Raw genomic sequence first — 23,757 nt, 5'->3', positions numbered from 1 at the left:
TGAGAGGAAGAAAAAACAAACATGGGTAAGGAGAACAGATTTACTGGGGAAGAAATCAGCCAAAAAATGAGTCGAAGATGAAATAAAACTTCGGCTTCAGCAGAGAGACTGGGGACTGTTTGCGGCTCTAGTGCTAAAGGGGGTGGAGGGAACGGCGAAGCATAGGGTTGCCAGGTCCCTCTTCGCCACTGGCAGGAGATTTTGGGGGTGGAGCCTGAGGAGGGCAGGGTTTGGGAAGGGGAGGGACTTCAATGCCATAGAGTCCAATTGCCAAAGCTGCCATTTTCTCCAGGTGAACTGATCTCTATTGGTTGGAGATCTGTTGTAATAGCAGGAGATCTCTAGCTACCACCTGGAGGTTAGAAATAAAGTACAGAAAATAGGCAATGTTATAACAATATAACAAAAGTGTAATGAGTTCAAAATACATATAATATACAAGTGCCTAAATACATATACAGTAACATTCAATCCAAGTAGAAGTCTTGAAAGAAGAAGGGGTGGAATAGGGATACGATCGTTTCAAGTCTCAAGTCTTCCTCAGTCTCGTTCCTGTATGTGAAAAATTCATTTTACATATTGACTACTAAGCCTAATGGTTATAAAACAAATTAAACATATTTACAAAATATATACTCACAGTTAGGATATTAATATGCACACTTGTTTCAAACGAAGCTTCCAGAGCCAATAATTCAATTTCCCATAGGGATCAACAAGGGCAAACCATGTATTATTTTTGTGTAATTTCCTTAGTTAGGATAATAATTCACTTATACATGGTTGCACAGACAAATTCAACTGGTTACAGAGTTCATGGGCAGGATACAATCAGTAGCAGGTGGGAAGCAATGTCAGGCAGTTCTTAAAGTGACATGCACTCATTAAATGAAACATGTTAAATCATTTTCTAAGTTCAAACCCTGTGGTTCCAGAGACTTAAACAAATGAATAAAGTATGCCTCCTTTTGTCTGAGCAAGCGTTGTGTCTCTTCTGTCATACCGTGTACCTCTAAGCCTCCAAACCACAAAAAAAAGGAGATCATTTGCATCATGGTGAAACTTAAGAAAATGTTCAACAACCGGAGCAGAACAAATACCAGCATGTATTCTGGACCTATGTTCCAGTATTCTTGTTTTGATAGGGCGTATATTGGAGCCTACATAAATTCTTTGACACGGGCAAAGTAAGTACACGCAAAATTTAGTTTCACAATTTGAAAAATCCCTAAGTTTGAATACAAAGTCAGAATCTGTCCTTTGGAACTCTTTGACTTCCAAACTTAAGCTACAGGCTGCACATTTGTGGCAACGAAAATGCCCTATGCTGTATGTATGATGCAAAGAATGAGAAATATCTGAATGAACTAACTTGTCACGAATAGATTGTGTTCTACGATATCCAATTTTGGACACTGCCTGGCAACCTGGAATGTCAGACAGTAAATGCCAGTGTCGTCGGATAATGTCTGTAATGTGATGAGAAAGATGGGTAAACTGAAAAGCAAAAGTGAGGGGAGCATTAAGTTCTTTCCTGGTTGAATTATTATAAATGAGATCCCTTCTGTGTCTCAATTCAGTTTTTTCTCTTTCTTTTTAAATAACAGACCAGGGATATCCTCTATTGGCTAAAGCCGATGTTAAACCCATAGCTCCTCTAGCATAATCACAATCAAAAGAATTATTCCTTCTAATCCTAATAAACTGGCTGTAGGGAAGGTTTTCTTTAAGGTGTTTAGGATGATGGGAATTGAAATGTAGTAGGGCATTACGGTCAGTAGGTTTTGTAAAGGAGCTGACTGATAGTAAACTAGAAGTGCTGCGATGTATTATGGTATCTAAGAAAGGAAGTTGCCAAGGATCAGTGTTGCCGGTAAATTTAATAGTTGCACAGTTATTGAGCCAATCCAAAAATGCAACCCTAGTGCGGCACCACCTCCCACATCAGACCCAAGCCACAGAATAACAAGAACAATTTTACTGGATTGCAAATGGCCACAGCTTCATTGGTACAGCACCTGTAAGAGCCTTGGCACAGTATGTGGCATTGGCTGACCCACCTGCCAGCTGATGTATACCGCCCTTCCCCAGCCCGCCTGCTAGAGAGGGAAACCACCATGGGATGGCAGGTGTAGGATTCCAATTGGGCATTACAACACTGCGTGGTCTCCCCTGCCACTTGAAAGTGAGGGCACCTTGCCAACCCCCTAGCTGGGCATGTCCCTTGTGACCCTCACCTCAAAATCCATTAAGGGGATCCTCAGGGCTTTCTTGATCCTGGTCCTGGTGCCGGCCTGGTGGAACTCTCCTTCTAGTGAGACCAGGGCCCTGAGGGACTTGATGCAGTTCCACAGCGCCTGTAAGACCGAGATGTTCTGCCAGGCCTATGGTTGAGGGCAGCAACGGTTTAAGTTATGGCTGGCCTCCCTTCCCCTTTTAAGCTTGTTTCCATCTTATTGATTATGATAGGGGGGGAGGCTGATTGCTTCCCTGACTCTCTGTGGCTTAATGTTTTATCAATGGTGCCAATTAGTACAACCAGATTTTAATGGCTCTTTTAAATAACTGTGTTTTTATATAAGTGCTTATCATTTTTACTCATTATTGGAATCTATGTGTCTAAAGTTGTCAGCCGCTCTGAGCCCAGCCCTGGCTGGGAAATAGAGCAGAGTACAAATCAAATCAAATCAATAAAAATTTCTCACCAGGTTAAGTAAGATGCGAAGGGACTCTGTTGAAAAGTGCTGCGTTGGAGGTGAGACGGTGTGATCTAAAAAGTTCTGTCTTCAGTGCTATAACTGTGATAGCTTCTTTGCATGTGCAAGTCATTCCTTGAGGGATGCAGATATTCAGAAATCACAAATAACGGAGCTGGTTCCTGATGCCTACACATTCAGCTGAACATCTGCAGACAGCATGTCCAAATGTGCGCCTGTATAGACTCCTCCTGCTGCAAAAATGGGGACCAGATTACCTAAAAGGGCTTACGAGCATACAGCTGTACACACAAAGGAGTTGGGGGCAGAGCAACAGATGCCCCCTCTCCCCATTATGCATGAACACTGTATGCATTTTCAAGCGTCTGCACGGGCTTCTGATGATGAAGTCATCAAGTGGTTAATATGCATGCATGAACCAACCTGCACATATGTCCAAAACTATCATAGCTCCACACTAAAAGTTGTCTAGTGAGTTACCACTTCAAATGGCATGTGGCACCGGGACAGAATCTGACACACTGTCCATCATATTCTCTTGATTTATCCATGTAATCATTGTCAAGCAATCAATAAAGAAAAGAAGCTGGGATCCATGAAAAGAATGGTGGGGAGGGAATTCTTATACCCCTGTTGACCCCAGCTTCCTCCACTCTTTCTGCACTGCCCCATGGCTGCATCAGCCACTTCCTCCTTCTCCCTCCCTAACCCTCCTGCCAGCCAGATCCCCGATCAGCTGGGTGGTGGAGGGGGGAGGGAGGCTTACGGTTCTAGCTGGAAGTTATATTGTGGCGTTGTGAGATGCCATTTCCCCCCATTGCACACACACACACCCGCTACTCCAGTGAGCACATTGGGGGACAAGAAATGCTGATGGGAGTTAGTTTGTCCACTCTAAGTGCGCAAATGGCAACCCTATAGAGCAGAGCCAAAATGGGGGGAAATGAACCTACAACCAACACACCAAACAATAAACCCCCAAAAGGTTGAGGAACAGATAAGATCTATTGCAAGGAGGTATATAATCCTAGTAAAACAGTTCTGCTTTAATAAATGCACAGGATATATATAAAAAGCAGAAACTATGATACAGACCAAAATAAGGAAATGGCAACCCTAAGTATCAGTCCACTGATTATTAGGAGAAGATCCTCAGCTTACGCTCCAAACTGCCAAGTTCTGCGCTGTTGCTATTAAAATACGCACAACTTTATTAGAGAATGATCGTTAGAATATTTTACAATTTAATCAATTTTAAGGTGATAGTTTTAATCAGGGGTTGTTTTTATTGATCTTACACCTTTATTTGTACGGGCAGTCTGTGATTCTGTGGTGCAAAACTATTGAGTCTGGAAATTTTGACGTGTTGGCATGTGATTGGTCAGTTGACCGTATTAATAAATTTGATTTGATTATTTTTTTGAGACCATCAATAGACTGGCGGTGGCACTGACAGTAAAAGGCTTGGAGCAGAAAATGTGCAAGGCACGCTTTCCACTTGAGACCTCTCCCACACCTCCCAGCTGATTGGGGGTAGATGGCTCTAAGCATTGTTGCTGCTGTCATTGCTTGCCCTTCGCCTCCCCCTCTTCCTCCCTCCTCCTCTTCTGCCGCCTTGCTTTTCCTGCCTCAGTGTCTCTTTCCTCTTCTCCTCTTGGTTTGCTTCTGCTGCTGCCACCTCCTTCTCCTCCTTCCACCAAGCCCCGCCCCCCGCCATTGCTGTGTCCTTATCCTTGCCCTCCTCCTCCTCCTGCTGCTTTCTCTTCTTAGTTTTTTTTTTTTTAATTCTGTTGGAATACCAGCTGTGTTTGGGGGCTGACTTACTTGGTTCTAGAGGTTTTTAAAAAAACCATTTGTTTTTTAAAGAAAGGGTGTTTTTTTTGCAAACCTTGGGATTCTCTTGGGTTTATAGAACACCCCTCCCATCTGAAAATGGCCCGTTTGCAGCCTTTTTGATATGCACTCCGGAGCCATTGTTCTGAATTAGGTATATGTTATGCTAGAATACTGAACTAGCATTAGTACTTCTCCATCTTCTGCTAACCATCTTAATGGAATGATGCTAATATGCACAATTACGGACCTGGCCCATTTCCAACACCAACTGTGCTTCAGAATGCATTTCAGGGGTATAAAAAGTATTTCGAACAACATCCAGTTTCTGAGAAACGTTTCTGTTAAAACTGATCCAAAGGTTTCTTCAGGTTTGTTTTCTTGGGTGGATTAGTGCTCACGTTTGCGCCCAGAGTGGTCGCGTGAACTTGAAAAGGCCTGACCTGATGGATGGCTCGGAATGTGAAAGAATTGGTCACTAAAAGCTTTCTGATTCCTGTGAGCGATGCGATGAGGTAATGTAGAAATTATCGTACACTTCAGAAAATAGCATTACAAATATCAAAGTCATGACAATGTCTAAAACAAGTCACTTATTCTGAGAAAAAAAATAATATGGCTGTTGCTGTTCAGAGCAGAGGTATTTTGAGGGCCTGAAAAACCCAGAGATGATATCATGCTGTAAGGCACTGACATTCCTATAAGATCTGACATGTATATCTCCACATGTTTAAATTATAGTTCACAGAAAATGATTTTTTGCTTTCTTGGTTGGTCAAAATTAGCCTCTTAAGCACATGACTTGTCCTGAGTCCAAAATCCATTAATTTTCCTGTCAGGCCTCAAGAGATCGGCATTTTCCACTGACTTTTTCTAGCTAGAAGGAAACCTCTGCTGAGCAGAATTAAGCTGAAACCCTTTAAAATAGCAGAGAAGACACTATTTAAAAGATACATCATATATTCTCTATCTACCCTACACCACAGTTTTATACACCGTTTTATACTTTGAACTGTCATTGTGGTGGAATAGGGTTGCCAACCGCCAGGTACTAGCTGGAGATCTCCTGCTATTACAACGGATCTCCAGCAGATAGAGGTCAGTTCACCTGGAGAAAATGGCCACTTTGGCCATTGGACTCTATGGCATTGAAGTCCCTCCCCTCCCAAACCCTGCCCTCCTCAAGCTCCACCCCAAAAACCTCCTGCTGGTTGAAAAGAGGGACCTGTCAACCCTATGGTGGAAAGTGCCATGAAGTTGCAGCCAACTTATGGTGACCCCATAAGGGTTTCAAGGCAAGAGACAAACTGAGGTGGTTTTCCATTGCCTTCCTCTTCATAGCAACCCTTCATAGCAATCCTCTTCATTCGTGGTCTCCCATCCAAGTACTAATCGGGGCTGACCCTGCTTAGCTTTCAAGATCTGATGAGATCGGGCTTGCCTGGACTATCCAGGTCAGGGCAAACAGCAGTAGCCCCAATACCAATGTTTATGGGACCCCACCGTTTACTTTGCTTTGCTGTGAAAGCTATCCATTTATTCCTACTCTCTGCTTCCCGTAGTTCAACTAGTTTTTGATCCATGAAAGGACCCATCCTCTTATCCCTTGACTGCTAAGCTTACTCAGGAGTCTTTGGTGACGTACCTTGTCAAAAGCCTTTTGAATGTCCAAGTATATAATGTCTACCAGGTCACCACTATGTACATGCTTGTTCACTTGCTCAAATAACTCCAAAAGGTTTGTGAAGCAGGACTTCCCTTTGCAGAAGCCATTCTGATATTTCCATCAGCAGGCCTTGTTCCTTTATGTACCTAATCACATGGGACATACATTAGGCTAACTGGCCTGTAATTTCCTGGTTTCCCTCTGGACCCCTTCCCAAAAATTCGTGTAATGTTTGCTATTCTTCAGTCCTCTGTTACACTACTGATTTTAGTGACCAGTTCCTTATACTGGTTAGTAGATCAACTTCACATTTGAGTTCCCTAAGTATATGCCATCAGTATATGCCATCAAGACCTGGAGACTTACTGGTTTCTAATTTCCCCAATAGGTCTGAACTTCAATTTTTGTCACCTCAATTTGACCCAATACTTCAAACTCTGTTCCTGAAAATAGTGTATCTGGCCTGGGTACATGTCCCTGGGTACACCTGTGCAACACACACCTGTTCTATAGGACATTCCAATGAACACGCATCAGTGGCAGTGAGTTTGCTGCATTCATTCCACCCCCTTAAAACATCTACTGATATCTGGGAAAGCTGCTAGAAACTACATTTCCTTGCCTAAGAGCTGCCTCCACTCCTGCTGATGTCCTAACGGCCCCTTGTAGCTTAAAAAGTCAAAGTGTTCTTTCTTTCTCAGACTGGAAACTACTAGGATCACAATGAAAACAATTAATCTTCATCACAGTTCAGTGCTTTGGTGTTCCCTGTGCCTAGCTGCAGCCATCTGCAGGTGCTAATAATAAACTCAGATTCGACATTATAGCTGCAGGTGATAAACATGTCAAGAAACATGCTGGATGCCTAGAATTCAAATTGCATTTCCAAGAACAGAAGCCTACCAGGCAGTTTTCCGTACTCTGAGAAAAATGTCTCATTAGTACCTCATTAACACCAGCTGCTAATGATCGACAGGTCAGGGGTGTGCTGCTGTTTGGCAATGAGTACCGCTAGGCACTAACGGGGCATTATGCCAAATATCTCAGAACCCACGTTGTCAGCTGGGGGAAGAACCTGATCCATGCAGAATTCTAGCTGCTCCCAAACTGCTTGTGTGCAAGCGTCACTATGCACCGGATTCATACCTCTTCACACATTATGGAGTGCACAGGTTGGGTCTGGGTCCCCACATCTTGTCAGATGTAACACAATTGCACGTGAGTTGTGGGTTCTCAGTTCCTGAGCATGTGGTGCCTGATTAGGATCAAGACATGCAGAAGATTATGTTAATTGTATATCTTGCCCAACAATACAGAGGCAAAGTAATGTTGATTGCCTGGTCTGCACTGTAACTGCTACTTTTTAGTTTGTTAATGGCATGATAGATATTTTCATTTTTTCCCCTTTCCCGTTTTCCTTTTGTATCCCTTTATTAAAATAAAATTATAAAAAAGACATGCAGAAGAGGTGCCAGCCCTCCCACCCCATTTCCCCAACCTGAAACAGCTCCAGGAGGCCACAATTTGGAGAAAACCACATATCTCATGGGATATATGTGGATTTCCCCAATAGGACCAATAGTACACTCCGGGACTGTTTCATGCTAGGAAAATGGCACAGAGGGAAGGCTGGAAGCCCTTTATGTACACTATGGTCCTGAACTTAATTGGAGCGATTCAGTGAGGAGAACCCACCACTCACTCGTTATATCTGTTATATCTAACATGAAATAGGAACAGTACCCAACCAGTGTACTCCACAGTGCATCCTGTAACTAGCTAGAACTGCTTGCAGCAGCACTCATTCCATCTAGTAGCAACAGAAGGAGAGCTGAGACCATGAGGCCCCACCCATCGGCCTGACTGAGGTCCAGATGCCTTCAGCTCCCTCCCTCCGAGGCCCATCTCCTGTAACAGCTATTCTCTCTGGTCTATGATGATCATCATGGAACGCCTTTTTATATTATATAACACAGAGGCGTCCAAACTACAGCCCATGGGCCACGGCCAGCTCACAGACCCTTTTCATCCAGCTCACAAAGAGATAATAAAAAACTAACAAATGCAACCAGATCAGGGGTTGCTTGCTGAGTCTTGCTGGAACAGACCAAAGGAACAGACCAAACTGTCCAGCATGTGTTTCCTACAAAGGCCAAATTTTGGGAAGGCCATAAAATAGGCCATGATACACTCTGGCACACTTTAATGCTTTCGGGAACAGGATGTAGACATGAAGCTTGGGTTATGCCAAGCAATTATCTAAAATGCAAATTCAGTTATGATGTAACTAATAAATTGCCAGAGGCTATCCGATCGTGAAATTCCATGCAAAGTCCTTTGTGAGGACTTCTTTCAAATATAAATGAGATGCGAAAAGTTAGCAAGGAGAGCTATATGCCAGAGGATAAGGTTGAGAGAGAAGGTATCATTCATATGCTAACTTAACAGGTAGGGAGTCACTTGCCACTCCTGTATTAGCATCTTCCCTTGTCCTCCTCAGGGAGCCCAGCAGGTGGCAGTAGCCCTTATTTTGTGGTCTACACTCCGAATTCACAAATGTTTACCTGTGTTTAGAGTTGCCAAATCTGTACTGGGAAATTCTCCAGATTTGGAGGCAGAGCCTGGGAAAGGTGACTTGGGGGGGGACCTCAGTGGGGTATGATGCCATAGAATCCATCCTCCAAAGCTGCCATTTTCTCCAGGGGTACTGATCCCTATAGTCTGGAGATCAGTTGTAATTCTGGGAGATGTCCAGGCCCCACCTGAAGATTGGCAACTCAACCTATGTTGCCTCCTCTAAAAGGTTATAGCAAGCTGCCAGATTACCAGATAATGTCAAGGCAGGATTGCCAACCTCCAGGTAATAGCAGAAGATCTCCTGCTAATACAACTGATCTCCAGCCAATAGAGATCAGTTCACCTGGAGAAAATGGATGCTTTGGCAATTGGACTCTCAGAGCCTGAGAAGGGTGGAGTTTAGAGAGGGGAGGGACTTCAGTGCCATTCAGAGTCCAATTGCCAAAGTGGCCATTTTCTCCAGGTGAACGGATCTCTATCAGCTGGAGATCAGTTGTAATAGAGGGAGATCTCCAGCCACCACCAGGAGGCTGGCAACCCTACTTGGAAGTCCAACCAACAGGGCACAGAGGTAAAGGCCATCCCCTCAATGCTGCCTCTTAGCACTGATATTCAGAGGTTTGCTGCCTCTAAATACGGCGGTTCCCTTTTGTCACCATGGCTAGTAGCCACGGGAATTTTAAGTGGCTGCTACTTTGAAAGCCAAGTTCACAAACACATCTCTCAAGCAGTTGCCAGGCGCAGCTCATGTAAACCTTGAGCGTTGAGTATTGCGGAACTGATGCATCATTGGAAAAGTCCACATTCTAAAATAAAAACCTTGATCCATCCAGCCGCAAAACAAACTTTCATTCCTGAAATCCTGAATCCTCCATTGGGACAATCTCTTTTTCCTGTGTTTCATTTTTGGCAATCTCTGATTGCTTCTGTTTATTTGTTTATATCCCTTGGGATGAAAGAGCTCTAAGGTGTGGGGTATGCTGGCTGCAGTTGGATCTTTTTTTAGGTACTGTTGTTCAGGATGCTTGCACATGGCTCTCAGGTTCTTCCATGTGCATGCTGTGTCTATTCCGTTAGCTGGGTTTGCAAGCACTCTATGTTCTCGAGCTTCTAGGAAGCACAGTTCATCTAAACTGCTCTTTCCTCTGAGTCACTTCTCCTAAGCCTAAAGAACACACCGCTTTCACTGGCTTTGTGGCAGAAGATGGAAGGTCATCGAAAGTCAACAAAAGGGGCCTGAAACATATGAATGGTGCGGATACAGGCTCTGAAACACTCTACAGCTCCTTGTGGTTAACCCACCAAGAGAGGCATGACAGAGAAGTACAGGTTACATTGGGACAGGCCCCCCTCATGATGCTGACTGCTGGTCCATAATAATGGTCCGTAAGGACCAGTATTTTTGTTCTGAATCCACTCCTCACCCTGATCCATTCCAGGAAGAAGAGGCACAACATTATCTCACAACATTGCCTCTCCTCTTTAGGGGTGTGTATTTATTGCTTACTTCATACATACCCCACCCCAATGGGGACAAAAAGTGGCTTATGGTGTTCTTCTTTCACCTATTTTATCCTCACAACAATCCTGGGAGGTAGGTTATTATTTTCCATTTATTTATGTTTACAAAATTTATATCCCACCTTTCTGCCCTCAGAAGAGCCACCAAGGCAGCTAACAAATGAAAGCATACATAATAAGAAATCACATTTTAAAACCATTAAAACTAAAAAACAACAGTAACAACAAAACCACACATACATCATTAAACAATTACAACCAGAGTTAAAATACTTACCAAGTCATAGAAGCAACAATTTTAAAAAATTGGTCAGGGAGCAGGGAGGGTTGGGCTGAAAGATCATAAGGCTGGCCCAAGGTCACCCAGCAAGCTTCTGCGGCAGAGCAGAGATTCAAAGCTGGGTCTGCCAGATCCTAGAAGAATAAGAATTGGTTTTTATATGCCGGCTTTCTCTACCACTTATGGAAAAATCAAACCGGCTTACAATCACATTCCCTCCTCCTCCCCACAACAGACACCCTGTGAGGTTAGAGGGGGATGAGAGAGCTCTAAGAGAGCTGTGACTAGCCCAAGGTCACCCAGCTGGCTTCATGTGTAGGAGTGGGGAAACAAATCCAGTTCACCAGATTAGCCTCTGCCGCTCGTGTGAAGGAGTGGGGGAATCAAACATGGCTCTCCAGATTTGAGTCCACCGCTCCAAACCACCGCTCTTAACCACTACACCACGCTGGCTAGTTCAACACTCTGACCATTAAACCACATGCAAGAGAGCAGCAGCTTCCTACAAAGAGGTATATGAGTTGGCTGAGAAGGCTCCAGTTTCTTGCTATGAACGGAGACCTCCTTGATGGTACATCTGCTGTAGCCTTTGCTAAACCTGTCCTCGTTGGTAAGGATCCATTTCAAAAGACAAAGCTTCCTTCTGATGCTTGAAATGGAGGTTTCCACACTTGACAGGCCCATGGGGCTGCAACAGATCTGGCTGCTGTTCAAGAGAACAGTGGACTCTACCCAGGTGAGAGTCCATGAATTGCCCATGCAATACTCAGTCTATGCAATGAGATAGTCCAGGTGAAAGCACCAGGCAAAAGACTTCTTTTCTCAGGTTTTGGCTGGGTTGCATATTATTATTTTTTAAAACTTTGCCTGTGTTGTGAAGTTTTAGACGACTTTATATTTGTAATTCTATTGTATTTAAAAAGAGTGCCAGTGCAGTGTAGTGATTAAAGTGTCAGACTGGGATCTGGGAAATCCAAGTTCAAATCCCCACTCTGCCATGGAAACTTGCTAGGTGACCTTGGGCCAGTCACACACTCTCAGCCTTGACCCTGGATTTATTTGGATAGATCTCCAAGGAATACCAGGGGCTTGATGCAGAGGAAGGCAATGGTAAACCACCATGTCTTGCCTTGAAAACCCCACCAGGGGTCTCCATAAGTCAGCTATGACTTGACTGCAAAAAAAAAAGTATTTAAAACCTGAGTTGTCCAGCATGTCCTGGCCTCTCCAGTTAAAGAAACTAGGCAAGTAGGTGTTGTGAAAGACCTCCGCCTGAGACCCTGGAAAGCCGTTGCCAGTCTGAGTCGACAATACTGACTTTGATGGACCAAGGGTCTGATTCAGTGTAAGGCAACTTCATGTGTCCACTGCCTGAGAAACAACCTAGACTCATGGGATGTAAATATGTAAAATAATTATAAACAAATATCTGTTTAAACAACATTCTGGAAGTAATGAGGAAAATTCTATTCTTGTTTAAACAGAAATGTACATTTTCCTGCAAAATGCCTGGGAGTGGAAGACGTGGGCCTATAGACTGGAAATGGGGTGGTCATTTTTGCTATAGGTCAGGAAAGGGGTTTATTGGTGAGAAAATATCATCATGTTGATGGATTTGATGTTCTTTTTATATAAATATCAGAACAATAGTTAACAGGAGGGGAAACATGTAACGCTAAGAACACTGAAGTTCCTGAAAGTCAGCATCAAAACCTTACTCTCCTGTTCTGCATAGGGTTGAGGGGGGGATGCCACAATTATTAGGTGATTGAAGAACCAGATCTCTGAGGTTTCATAGGAGGGTAAAACGAGTCTGTACTTTTAATAACTTAGAAGAGAGGATTCTGTCTGGTACAGCTTGCCTTGAGTGGTTTGTGACAAATTCAACACATTTATGAAAAGGAGTCCTGCCTTAACCCTAATGTTTCCATCCCTGCATCCTAGAAAACTAGTGAATCCCATTCCTTAATACAAGAAAGATTATGCCAACCTGTAAGTACACTTAAGCTCCAGTACCGAACATAAATTCAGTATGTATATACTGAATATACTGAATTTATGTTCGGTACTGGAGCTTAAGTGTACTTACAGGTTGGCATAATCTTTCTTGTATTAAGGAATGGGATTGTTAGAGGATAGATTGTTAGAGGATATTTTTTTACAGCCGTGTTGGTCTAAATGTAAAAGCCCCAAAGCCAAAAACCCCATCCATGTAATACCTTTATAGGACCAACTCAATGATATAAAACTAGGGCACCCCAAAATTTACACACTATTTAGGGCTTCCAACTCCAGGTTGGGAAATTCCTGGAGATTGGGGGCAGATCCAGGGAAGGGTGAAGTTTAGGGACGGGAGGGAACTAATCAGGGATGTGATGCTATAGAGTCCACCCTCCAAAGCAGCCATTTTCTCCAGGGGAACTGATCTCTGGAGATAGTCTGGAGATCAGTTCTGGGAGATCTCCAGTACCACCTGGAGGTTGGCAGCTCTACCACTGTTATGTGTCATTGTGTTGGTACTAATACAGGTATTACATGGATGTTTGTTTTTGTCTTAGGGGATATTTGACATGTATATTTGGCATTCCTTTCTCCTACTTAGTTTCCAGCTTCATGTGGAGAATGCTGACTGCCAGTGGTATAGCGGTTAGTGTGTTGGACAAGGAGCTGGGAGACTCAGGTTTGAATCCCCACTCTGCCATACAAACTCACTGGGTGTCCTTGGGCTAGTCACTGTCTCTTAGCCTATCCCACCCCACAGGGTTGTTGTTTTGAGGATAAAAAGGAGGAGTGAACAATGTTATAACCTGCTTTGGGTCCCCATGAGGAGAAAAGTGGGGAATGAATAAATAAATACACAAATATGCACGTGAAGGAGCTACAGAGCTTGAATGGCATTGCTTCCTCTCTAAAAATGGCAGTCTTTACAGACTTTCCCCCTACAAACATAACTGCTAGCAATTCCTTGAAGGGAGAGGCTGTGGCTCAATGGTAGAACATCTGCTTGGCATGCAGAAGGTCCCAGGTTCAATCCCCAGCATCTCCAGTTAAAGGGACTACAGCAGGTAGGTGATGTGAAAGACCTCTGCCTGAGACCCTGGAGAGCTGCTGCCGGTCTGAGTAGACAATACTGACTTTGATGGACCAAGGGTCTGATTCAGTATAAGGCGGCTTCATGTGTTCATGTGTTAGCTGACATTCCCACCAATATGTCATGAAGAGTTTGTGGGCAAAAAGGTGAGGCTGCATAGCAGACAGGAATATAAAGCCAACCTTTCTGGCTGCATTCCTCTTCTCCCAAACCAAGTTGCAGATGTTCCTTATTTGCCAGGGTCACCCCTTTTCCAACAGTCTTGTACAGAAGGGATGTCCTCATGCTTCCTATGAATCTAAGAGACGATACAAGACCAGACCTTCCGTTGCCAGGTGATATCATTAAAGATGAACTCAGCTGATATTCTCTCTCTCCAGAGTGTTTTTGTATGCCACTAATGTGAAGCTCTCAGTTTGAAGAACTGTTCCTGATGTGAGACGGAAAGTGAAAGAAATAGAGATCTTTAAATAGAAATCTTATTTGAATTACTAATGCCAGAAAGTGAGAATAGGTTTGTTTAACTTGTTGGGAAACGAATTCTGATCCGTCATTGTTTTCAGTTACCCATATTTACCTTAAAAGAAGCAGACCCTGAAGCCATGATGTTATACACAAAAACTTTTGCATTACTGTACGTATCTGTAGCCCTGACCTAGACAACCCAGGCTAACCTGATCTCGTCAAATCTCAGAAAAAAGCAGGGGCGGCCCTGGTCAGTATTTGGAAGGCAGACCACCAAGGAATACCAGGGTTGTGACGCAGAGGCAGGCAATGGCAAACCACCTCTGAAAGTCTTCTGCCTTGAAAACATTATGGGGTCGCCATAAGACAGCTGTGACTTGATAGCACCTCTCCCCCCCCTCAAAAAAACATACCTGTAACTTGCATATGAATGTAAGATGGCCTCATATTTTTCTTGAGGGCGTTCTTGATGGAAAAACAACACTAGTCTTCGCTGTGACTTGACGGCACTCCACACACACACACAGGGTAATTTCTTGCTTTGTTAGTATAACACTTCCCCCCCCTCAACCATCCTATCTCTGTCACTGCACTACCAAGTAGTAGTAAGTTATTATATTTTACCCTTTTTAATTAAAAAACAACAACCCTGAAAGCTGAGATTTCAGCATGGTGGCAACTAAAAACTCATTTCCTCAAGGGAGACAGGTGGCTAATAAATGCTTTAATTAAACAGATACATAAATGTCAGCGCAATGCCTGCACTCCACTGCCTGTCCCACTATTGGTTACATCAGACGAAGACTGAGCACTACTTACTGTCCTTATTCTGATCTAGCTGCGCTCACACCATTGTCCTCAGAACGTTCTGTGTGGCCTGATGCCTCTCCATTCAGGAGCCCTACTGAGTCCAGGTAAATGTGAATAGGACTCCTGCCTTACTACACGCTGGAATTTTATGCATGCTTATTTGGGAGCAGGCCCTATTGGGGACGATCAGGCAGTAGCATCTACCCCACAGTCCATCTTCTAAATCAGGGGTACCCAACAAAGTGCCCCAAGAACCATGGTGCCAGCCAGCACCTTTTCTGGTGTCTACCATAGGGTTGCCAGGTCCCTCTTCACCACCAGCGGGAGGTTTTTGGGGCGGAGCCTGAGGAGGGCAGGGTTTGGGAGGGGAGGGACTTCAATGCCATAGAGTCCAATGGCCAAAGCGGCCGCTTTCTCCAGGTGAACTGATCTCTATTGGCTGGAGATCAGTTGTAATAGCAGAAGATCTCCTGCTAGTACCTGGAGGTTGGCAACCCTAATCTACCAAGTGTTTTTAGAAAGTGGGAGCGGGGGTGGGGGGCTCCTGCCCAGCAGGGTTTCTGACTGTCCATTGGAAATGATTGGCTGTGCAGATTAAAATAAAGTTTCGGTGGCAGCATCTGCTAGTGTTCGTTATATTCTCTCTCACTACTCTTTCCCAGTGTGTTTTTTAAAATTACTACTCTTGGTCCCTGCACTTGGGTTTCTTCTGTATGTGCGGCTACATCTCCTGTGGTGGCCATTTTGTGGCTGCCCTGCCTCCCACCCTGGGTCAGAATTCCAAAGGTGCCCGCAGGCAAAAAAATGTTGGGGATCCCTGATCTAAACCAATTTGCAAGTGAGGCTGTCAACCTTTTATCCCACTCAGTTATTATACCTGAAAATTATATGTATATACATGTGTATGTTACAATTTATTTTAAATTAATAGTATGTTTGAATTAATGGTATGTTTGAATCCTTAATCACATCAGATCTGTATAATAAGTATATATTAATAAAATATGCCTCTTTGGGGTTGTGACAAGAGACTAATTGTATTAAAAATCTTGGTATCATCTGGCATGGAGATTAATTTTATTTATGATAATTGGGTGCAAAGTAAAAAGAAGTCTGGTAGCACATTACCGACTAAGGGAGCAATTCTGAACTAGACTACTTGGGAGTATGTCTCAGTTTATTCATGGGGGCTTCCTGCTGCCAAGGAAGTGTATCTAAGCTGAGTGATAGCTCTAAGTCCAAAAATTTCAACAGAAGGTTACTCAGTTTAGGACAGCACTCTATTTATGCATGGGAGGTTTTGCCTTGGATTTGCCACTCTCCAGATCCCCATCCGAATTCTCAAAACTCCGGGGGCTTATTTTTGAGTTCTGAGAATTTGGATGGAGAAAACGAGCATCTAGAGCACTGGTTCCCAACCAGGGGTCCGTGGACCCCCAGGGGTCCGCGAGCACTAAATGAAGGTCCGCGAAACAAAGTTATAAACCCATAATAAATTAATATTTTCAATTAAAAGTTCTCTATTATAAATATATATATATTCAAATATTATTCTAAGCTTAATGTTTAACTAACAGTAGTGATTAAAGTTTATTTTCAAATTCTCGGAATTTTTATTTTGAACCTTGGGGTCCCCGCACTGAGCAAAAAAGTCCTAGTGGTCCCTGGTCAAAAAAAGGTTGGGAACCACTGATCTAGAGAGTGGCAAATCCAAGGCAAAACCTCCCATGCATCCTGGATCAGCCCCACTTTGTCAGATGCATAAAACGTTATCTCAGTTGGCCAGCACACGAAGTAGGGTTGCCAGGTCCCTCTTCGCCATTGGCGGGAGCTTTCTGGGGAAGTGCCTAAGGAGAGCAGGGTTTGGGGAGGGACTTCAATGCCATAGAGTCCAATTGCCAAAGCGGCCATTTTCTCCAGGGGAACTGATCTCTATAACTTGGAGAGCAGTTGTAATAGCAGGTGATCTCCAGCTAGTACCTGGAGGTTGCTGCTCTAAATCTCCACCCATGCTGTAGGCTATGGTAAGAAGGCAAAAAAACAGCACTGGAGCTCCAAGTGAAAAACGTTCTTAGATTTTATACACGTGAATATTTCTAAACACCTTATGCAAAATGTGAGGTCATACACCAAACAATGTGAGACATTATAAACAACCTGTGTGTGTGTGTGTGTTAAGCGCCGTCAAGTTGCTTCCGACTCATGGCGACCCTATGAATGAAAGTCCTCCAAAATGTCCTATCTTTGACAGCCTTGCTCAGATCTTGTAAATTGAAGGCTGTGGCTTCCTTTATTGAGTCAGTCCCTCTCTTATTGGGTCTTCCTCTTTTTCTGCTGCCCTCAACTTTTCCTTGCATGACTGTCTTTTCCAGTGACTCTTGTTTTCTCATAATGTGACCAAAATACGACAGCCTCAGTTTAGTCATTTTAGCTTCTAGGGTCAGTTCAGGCTTGATTTGATCTATAACCCACTGATTTGTTTTTTTGGCCGTCCACGGAATCCGTAAACAACCTACCTATCTAAATATACAAAATGACACAGAAACGTTTTTCGCTTGGGGCTCCAGTGCTGTTTTTTTTTTTTTGCCTACTTCCCAGTACCTGGAGGTCGGCAACCCTAACACGAACGCCTACACCAAGAGAGCGGGGTCGAGAAGACCCAAAAAAAGGCTGGCGATCTGCAGAGGTCCACCGCGCAACATGTTCCCACCCCGCTTGCAACCCGCTTCCTAGAAACCCGTCGCGCCCCCGCCCAGTCTCCGCACCCAAGCTGCACGCGCCGCGCACGCAAGCCCCCGGCTCCGCCCCCATTTCCCCCACCCACTCCGCTTGGGTGGGCGGGACCAGAGCCGGAGGCGTGGCTCAAGCGGCGGGAAGGCGCGAGGGGCAAGCCCAGTCGGCGGCCGGGGGGCGTGGCCTCCCGCGCAGTTTTGCATGTGTGGGCGGGGCCAGAGCCGGAGGCGTGGCTCAAGCGGCGGGAAGGCGCGAGGAGCAAGCCCAGTCGGCGGCCGGGGGGCGTGGCCTCCCGCGCAGTTTTGCATGTGTGGGCGGGGCCAGAGCCGGAGGCGTGGCTCAAGCGGCGGGAAGGCGCGAGGAGCAAGCCCAGTCGGCGGCCCGGGGGCGTGGCCTCCCGCGCAGTTTTGCATGTGTGGGCGGGGCCCGGCCGGGGATTTGCGGAGGGGGGCGCGCCGTCATCTGCCGCACTCGGCTCGCCTGGCTGCTGCTAGCTGGCCGCTCGTGCTCGTCCCGGCTCCGGCAGATGCGGCGGCAGCAGCAGCAGCAGCAGCGAAGCCCCCGTCGCCTTTCCTCCTCCTCGCGCCGCAGGCGGGAGCAGCCCGCGATGCCTCCGGGCGCGCTTGGGGCTGTTTAGCAGCCCGGGGCGGGAGAGGAGCTTGATGGAAGCGATGTCCCCCCAACAGGACCACGTCGGGCAAGGGCGCTCCTCCTCGCTCACCGGGGGGTCCCGGCTCTCCGCGGTCTCCGACGGCAAAAAGGTGAGCGGGAGGGATAGAAGGAGGGAGGGGGGGAGATCCTTTGCGCGCCTCTCCTGGGTGGATCTCCCTCTCCCGGGAGACACCTCCGCCGCCAGCCTCCCCCGCCCGCCGGGCATGCCTTTCTCAGCCGGCCCACGGTGGCAGCCGCTCCCGGGCCCGTCTACTCGGGAGTAAACCTTACTCGAGCCCGTGCTCCCCAAGAAGCATGCGGTGAAGTCCGAGCCTGGGCGTGTTTACTCGGGAGCAAGCCCCGGCTGCGGTCGATGGGGGTGCGTGGGGTTGCAACCGCTGCTCCCCCCGGGAGAGAGAGGGGGGCTCCCTTGGCTCCTCTTCCTTTCCCCCCCCCCCTTTGCCTTTCTCGCTCCTCCGCTGTCTATCCCGGGCGGATCTTTCCCCGGCTGCCCCCTTCGAGGTATTGCCCAAGGATTAGCAGCCTCGTCTTCCTAGGGAAGGTTATGGAATGAATGAATGGCATTAATTCAAGGACGGGGAAAGGTGGGGGGCCGGGAGCCAGCCTGAAACCCCCCTTGCAGGCTGCAGTCCTGGGCACGCTTCCCTGGGAAGGAAGCCCCCTTGAAGACCGGGGGGGGGGGGCTTCCTTCCCAGGGAACGGGCTTTCCTGCGCTTTCCCTCTGGAGGATCGCCCGCCCGCTGGCGCAGGTGGTCGTGACTGGGATCGACTCACGCCCACTCGAACCCCCCCCCAGGCTCCTGTGCATCGTGTTCTTTAAGGGCACCGGGAAACCTCGGGGGGGGGGGGAGAGACGCATGACATCCCCCCTGCACTGCCGCTGCCTGCCTGCTTCATGTCGGGGAGGGGCTGTGGCTCAGTGGTAGAGGATCTGCTTGGCATGCAGAAGGTCCAGGTTCAATCCCTGGCATCTCCAGTTAAAGGGGCTAGGCAAGGAGGCGATGCAAAAGACTCTGCCTGAGACCCTGGAGAGCCGCTGCCGATCTGAGCAGGCAATACTGACTTCGATGGACCCAGGGTCTGATTCAGTATAAAGCAGCTTCAAGTGTTCATGTGGCTGCCCCAGCTCTGCATCCCTCAAGTGCCTTTGCGCTTTCAGAGGGTAATTGATGGCTCTTCTTCCCTGGTGGCTCTGGGCGCTTTCCAGCAAACGCCACTCCTGCTCGCTGCTCCTGGACTCGTCCCTTGCTAACTGGGGAGGGCCTCTGGGGTGGGGGCTGTGGGCCAAAAGGTGGGCATCGCCAGTGCCCAGTGATTGGCTCTGGGTGGCATTTTGGACAGCGGCGGCTGGGCCCCTTGGATCGCCGCTAGGTATTTGTGCTTCTGTGTGTAAACAGCAGTGGATCAGGTGGGGCAATGTTCCTGCAAAGAAATCACTCCTGTGCAAATAAAACCAGCTTCAGCCTAGGCAAGTTGGCAGAGAATCAAATCCAAGTGACTTCAGTGGGATTTGCTTTCAAGGTATTGTGTATAGGGTTGCGGCCTCAGTATTTTATTACAATACTCCCCCCCCCAAGTCCTAAAATCACTTGATAAATCTTAGCTTGATCTGTACAGCAGTCCTGTAAAGTAGGCCATACTATTGGGGGAAGGTGACTAATTGTGTCTGGCTTAAGTGAGTTTGGGGTGGAGAAGAGATTTAAATTTGGGGGCAGAGGCTTGGCTCTTGGTGTTCGCCACTGTCTCACCGAGCATAGATTGTCACATGTGACAATTGAATAGATTTAAGTTTTGGGGCATGTGAGATCTGGATGTATGTGTGGTGGTGCATGCAATGGCAGCTTCCCATTACTTGTGGCAAAACATATGCATTGACTGTCTCTCATGATGAGCTACATTCAGGGATCACACAACTTCTTGCAGAAAGGTGAACACATGAAGCTCCCTTATACTAAACCAGACCCTTGGTCCATCAAAGTCAGTATTGTTTACTCAGACCAGCAGCGGCTCTCCAAGGTCTCAGGCAGAGGTCTTTCACATCACCTACTTGCCTAGTGCCTTTAACTGGAGATGTCGGGGATTGAACCTGGGACCTTCTGAATGCCAAGCAGAGGCTCTACCACTGAGCCACGGCCCCAGGTGATGACTGGTTAGGAACGTTTACCTTGTGTGAAACTGTGAATGACTACTTTTCTCTGCATGAGATCTCACTGCACTTGTAGGAATCAAGTAGCTAATATATCAAGGGGGTATCAAGGGGGGGTATAAAGAATCAGAGATCTCAGTTCCTACTCGTGTCTGATGAAGGGAGCTTTGCCCCTTGAATGCTTATACCCGGAAAATCCTGGTGGTCTCTAAGATACTTCTGTACTCGAATCTAAGTTGATAATAGTGAGACAGAGAACATTGCCAGGTCTCTTGCTTGCTGTCCTCCCCAAATAAGGTTATTCTGTACAGTCCCCTACTATTTCTAAATTTTGGTTGGATAGTAAGACAATCTATGTTATGTACAAATTCTATTTGTCTTACATATTTGTATTCTTGTTTACACTTATATATGGATGTATATGTCATCAAGTTGCTGTCAACTTATGGTGACCCCAGCAAGGGGCTTTCAAGGCAAGTGAGAAGCAGAGGTGGTTTGCTGTTGCCTTTCCTCTGCAGAGCCTTCCTTGATGGTTCCCCCATCCAAGTACAGGTCCTGCTTATGTTCCGAGATCTGACGAGATCAAGCATTACCATGCCACCTTCCCTCCCTTACTCCTATATACTCTAAGTTTGTTTCTGTAGGAAAATGAACTGTTTAAAAAAGTGTAGGGACTTTTGAAGACATCCAACATGGTTCTTCTCATATTGTTGTTCAAGTTGTCTAGGCCAGTTTACTGACAAAGGGAGTTTTGATTCTCGAAAACTTGTATGCCAAAAATCTTGTTGGTCTCTAAGGTGCTACTGGACTCGATTCTAGCTCTTACCCAGTTTACTGCTTCCAACAGTAGCTGGCCAGGTGCTTCCCAGAAGCCCACAAGTCAGATATGAATGCAAAATCCATTCTCCATACCCCCCAACAACTGGCGTTCTCATGTATATGGAACATGGAAGCACTATTTAGCTAGCACAGCTGGAAGCAATTAATAAATTTCATTAATTATTTGTGTTGATGGTTACATCGCCCCTGTGCCTGGAGTGTAATTTATCAAGATTGCATCCTTTGATCCTGAGGGTCAGGTGTGTGTAGGAACGGATGGTGGTTATTTAATGAGGAAGGAACTGTATTCTGCTCATGCTCAGAGCCACTGCTTTCTGGATTTTTTTTAACATTCATGTGCACATCTTTGACCCTTGTATTGAAAATGGGGCTTGGGACTGAGATGTGGCAAATTCTGATTCGAAGTAAACTCTGCTTTCCCCCCCCCCCTTTTGTTAAATCTTTGTTAAATCTAGTTTGTGAGTTTTGCAGGTAGTGATAACATTCTTTTCAGCCTTGTGCCCTGGCACGTTTATTACAATGGGAATAACCTTTTTTTACAATAGTAAACCATGCACCAAAATAGACTTCCTTTTTATTTAGTTCTTTCTGAATCAGGTTGAAATTCCCATAGGTATAGCTGGGCTAACAGTGTGGAATGCAATGGGTTGAATTATCTGCTTGGAACCACAGGTGGAAGGCCAGGCTCACATCAAGCCAGAAATCTTCGTGAGTGCTCTTGGGCAAGTCATAGCCATTTGGGGTCTACCATACAGGGCTTTTGGAGTGAATAAAGTGCCTAGTTAGGGCAAGTCCCTGAGCTTCTCGGAGGAAGGGTGGGAAAGAGTGGGAACAACTCGGCAGTAATTTCAAAAAACTCATGAAGGAAGCGGTGGGCCTAATCCAGCTTTCTTAGATGGTACAGATGTTCTGGTATGGTAGAAATATCAGAGATTCTTAGAGTGGAAGTTATCCCTTATTCCTGGCACTCTGTTTTTAAAAAACATTTTGCATCTCAAAATGTATCTTCTCTGTGTGGGATTGCCTCCTATTTCAGAGGAGAAAGTGTGATTTCTGAGTCAGAGATGTGTTGGGGGCCCAGAATATGGTCCTTGTGTACATTCCTGTTCTCCTCCCACACTCACATAGGGTTTGTATTTTTAAAAAACTGGCTTTGCCTGAGACTATTCCAGAATAAATAGCACGAACACTAAAGGGAACCAAGCTGGGAAGGAAATCTCCTATTTGCAGGGATCGCATTAAAATGTCATTAAATCCCCGCAAGCACATTCTCCTTAGAGAGTTACTGCAGCAGGCTGCCAGATTGCTTATTGGGATTTTAATGTCTGTCTGGATTATGGTGCACTTCATAAATATTTCCTGACTTCCTGATCACAACAGAGAATGAGAGGGGTGGGGTGCAGTGGGGACTTCTTAGAGAGAATCTTTCTTGTGAACATTGGCACTCAGGCCTATAGTGTGGGGTTGTTGTATTTATAAACGTTTTGTTCTCCCTGATGGTAGAGCCCATGTAAGTAAAAAGGCCTCAGAGCTTTTGAAATGCCACGTGCTTCTGTATTTCATGTATTTATGGTGGCAATAGAAAGGCTGCATTATCTTACACCAGGATTGCTGAAACTATGTACTTTGCTGATCTTTATTGGGGGGCGGGGGGGGCAAGAGAGAGTGCAACTTGGTTGCCAGTATTTGAAGCTTCATATCCTAACACCGAATGGTGGCTTGGGGTAATGTTACAGATAATTGTTAAGACACCCAAGTCGCTTTGCGCAATATCCGTTACATGTGTTACAGGTATTTTCAGTCCTTAGTTTTTCGAAAGAATGAAGAAGAAGAATTGGTTTTTATATGGCAACTTTCTCTACCATTTAAGAAGAATCAAACCAGCTTACAATCACTTTCCCCTCCCCACAACAGACACCCTGTGAGGTAGGTGGGGCTGAGAGAGCTGTGACTAGCCGAAGGTCACCCAGCTGGCTTCATGAGTAGGAGTGGGGAAACAAATCCAGTTCACCAGATTAGCCTCTGCCACGCATGTGGAGGAGTGGGGAATCAAACCCGGTTCTCCAGATCAGAGTCCACCACTTCAAACCACCGCTCTTAACCACTACACCGCTGTTAACCACTTAAAGGTATTCATATACAAGGTTGTGGCAGGTTTCTACCAATTCCTGTTCCTCTTTCTCTGGCTGAGTGGGGCAGGCCAGTGCACAACATTCAGGACTTGGGAAAGGCCAGAAGGATGGTGCCGGTACCGGTGACTACCATTAAAAAAAGCCTTGGGCATATTATATTTGCTCAGGTTTATAAATAACAACAAGTCTGTTCTGAATCTCCTCTGGGCAGGGAAGCATTTGTAAAAGGAAAAAGCTTGCTCCTTCCTGGCTCAGATCTCCCCCAATTGCTAAT

The 23,757-nt window shown here is 45.8% G+C and overlaps 1 protein-coding gene across 1 annotated transcript in view; it reads left to right on the top strand.

The window, feature by feature from the left end:
- Positions 1-18,347: 18,347 nt before the first annotated feature.
- Positions 18,348-23,757, top strand: part of ARHGAP20 (Rho GTPase activating protein 20) — a 112,782-nt gene continuing 107,372 nt past the window's right edge. Inside the window, exon 1 of the mRNA XM_056858388.1 lies at positions 18,348-18,454. Coding sequence (XP_056714366.1) covers positions 18,356-18,454 — 99 coding nt within the window. The 5' untranslated portion in view covers positions 18,348-18,355. The remainder of the gene's footprint in view (positions 18,455-23,757) is intronic.

Source organism: Euleptes europaea, chromosome 12 (assembly GCF_029931775.1).
Source record: "Euleptes europaea isolate rEulEur1 chromosome 12, rEulEur1.hap1, whole genome shotgun sequence".
NCBI lineage: Eukaryota > Metazoa > Chordata > Lepidosauria > Squamata > Sphaerodactylidae > Euleptes > Euleptes europaea.
Note: the sequence above shows the minus strand (reverse complement) of the source record. Positions and strands in the feature narration are given on the sequence as shown.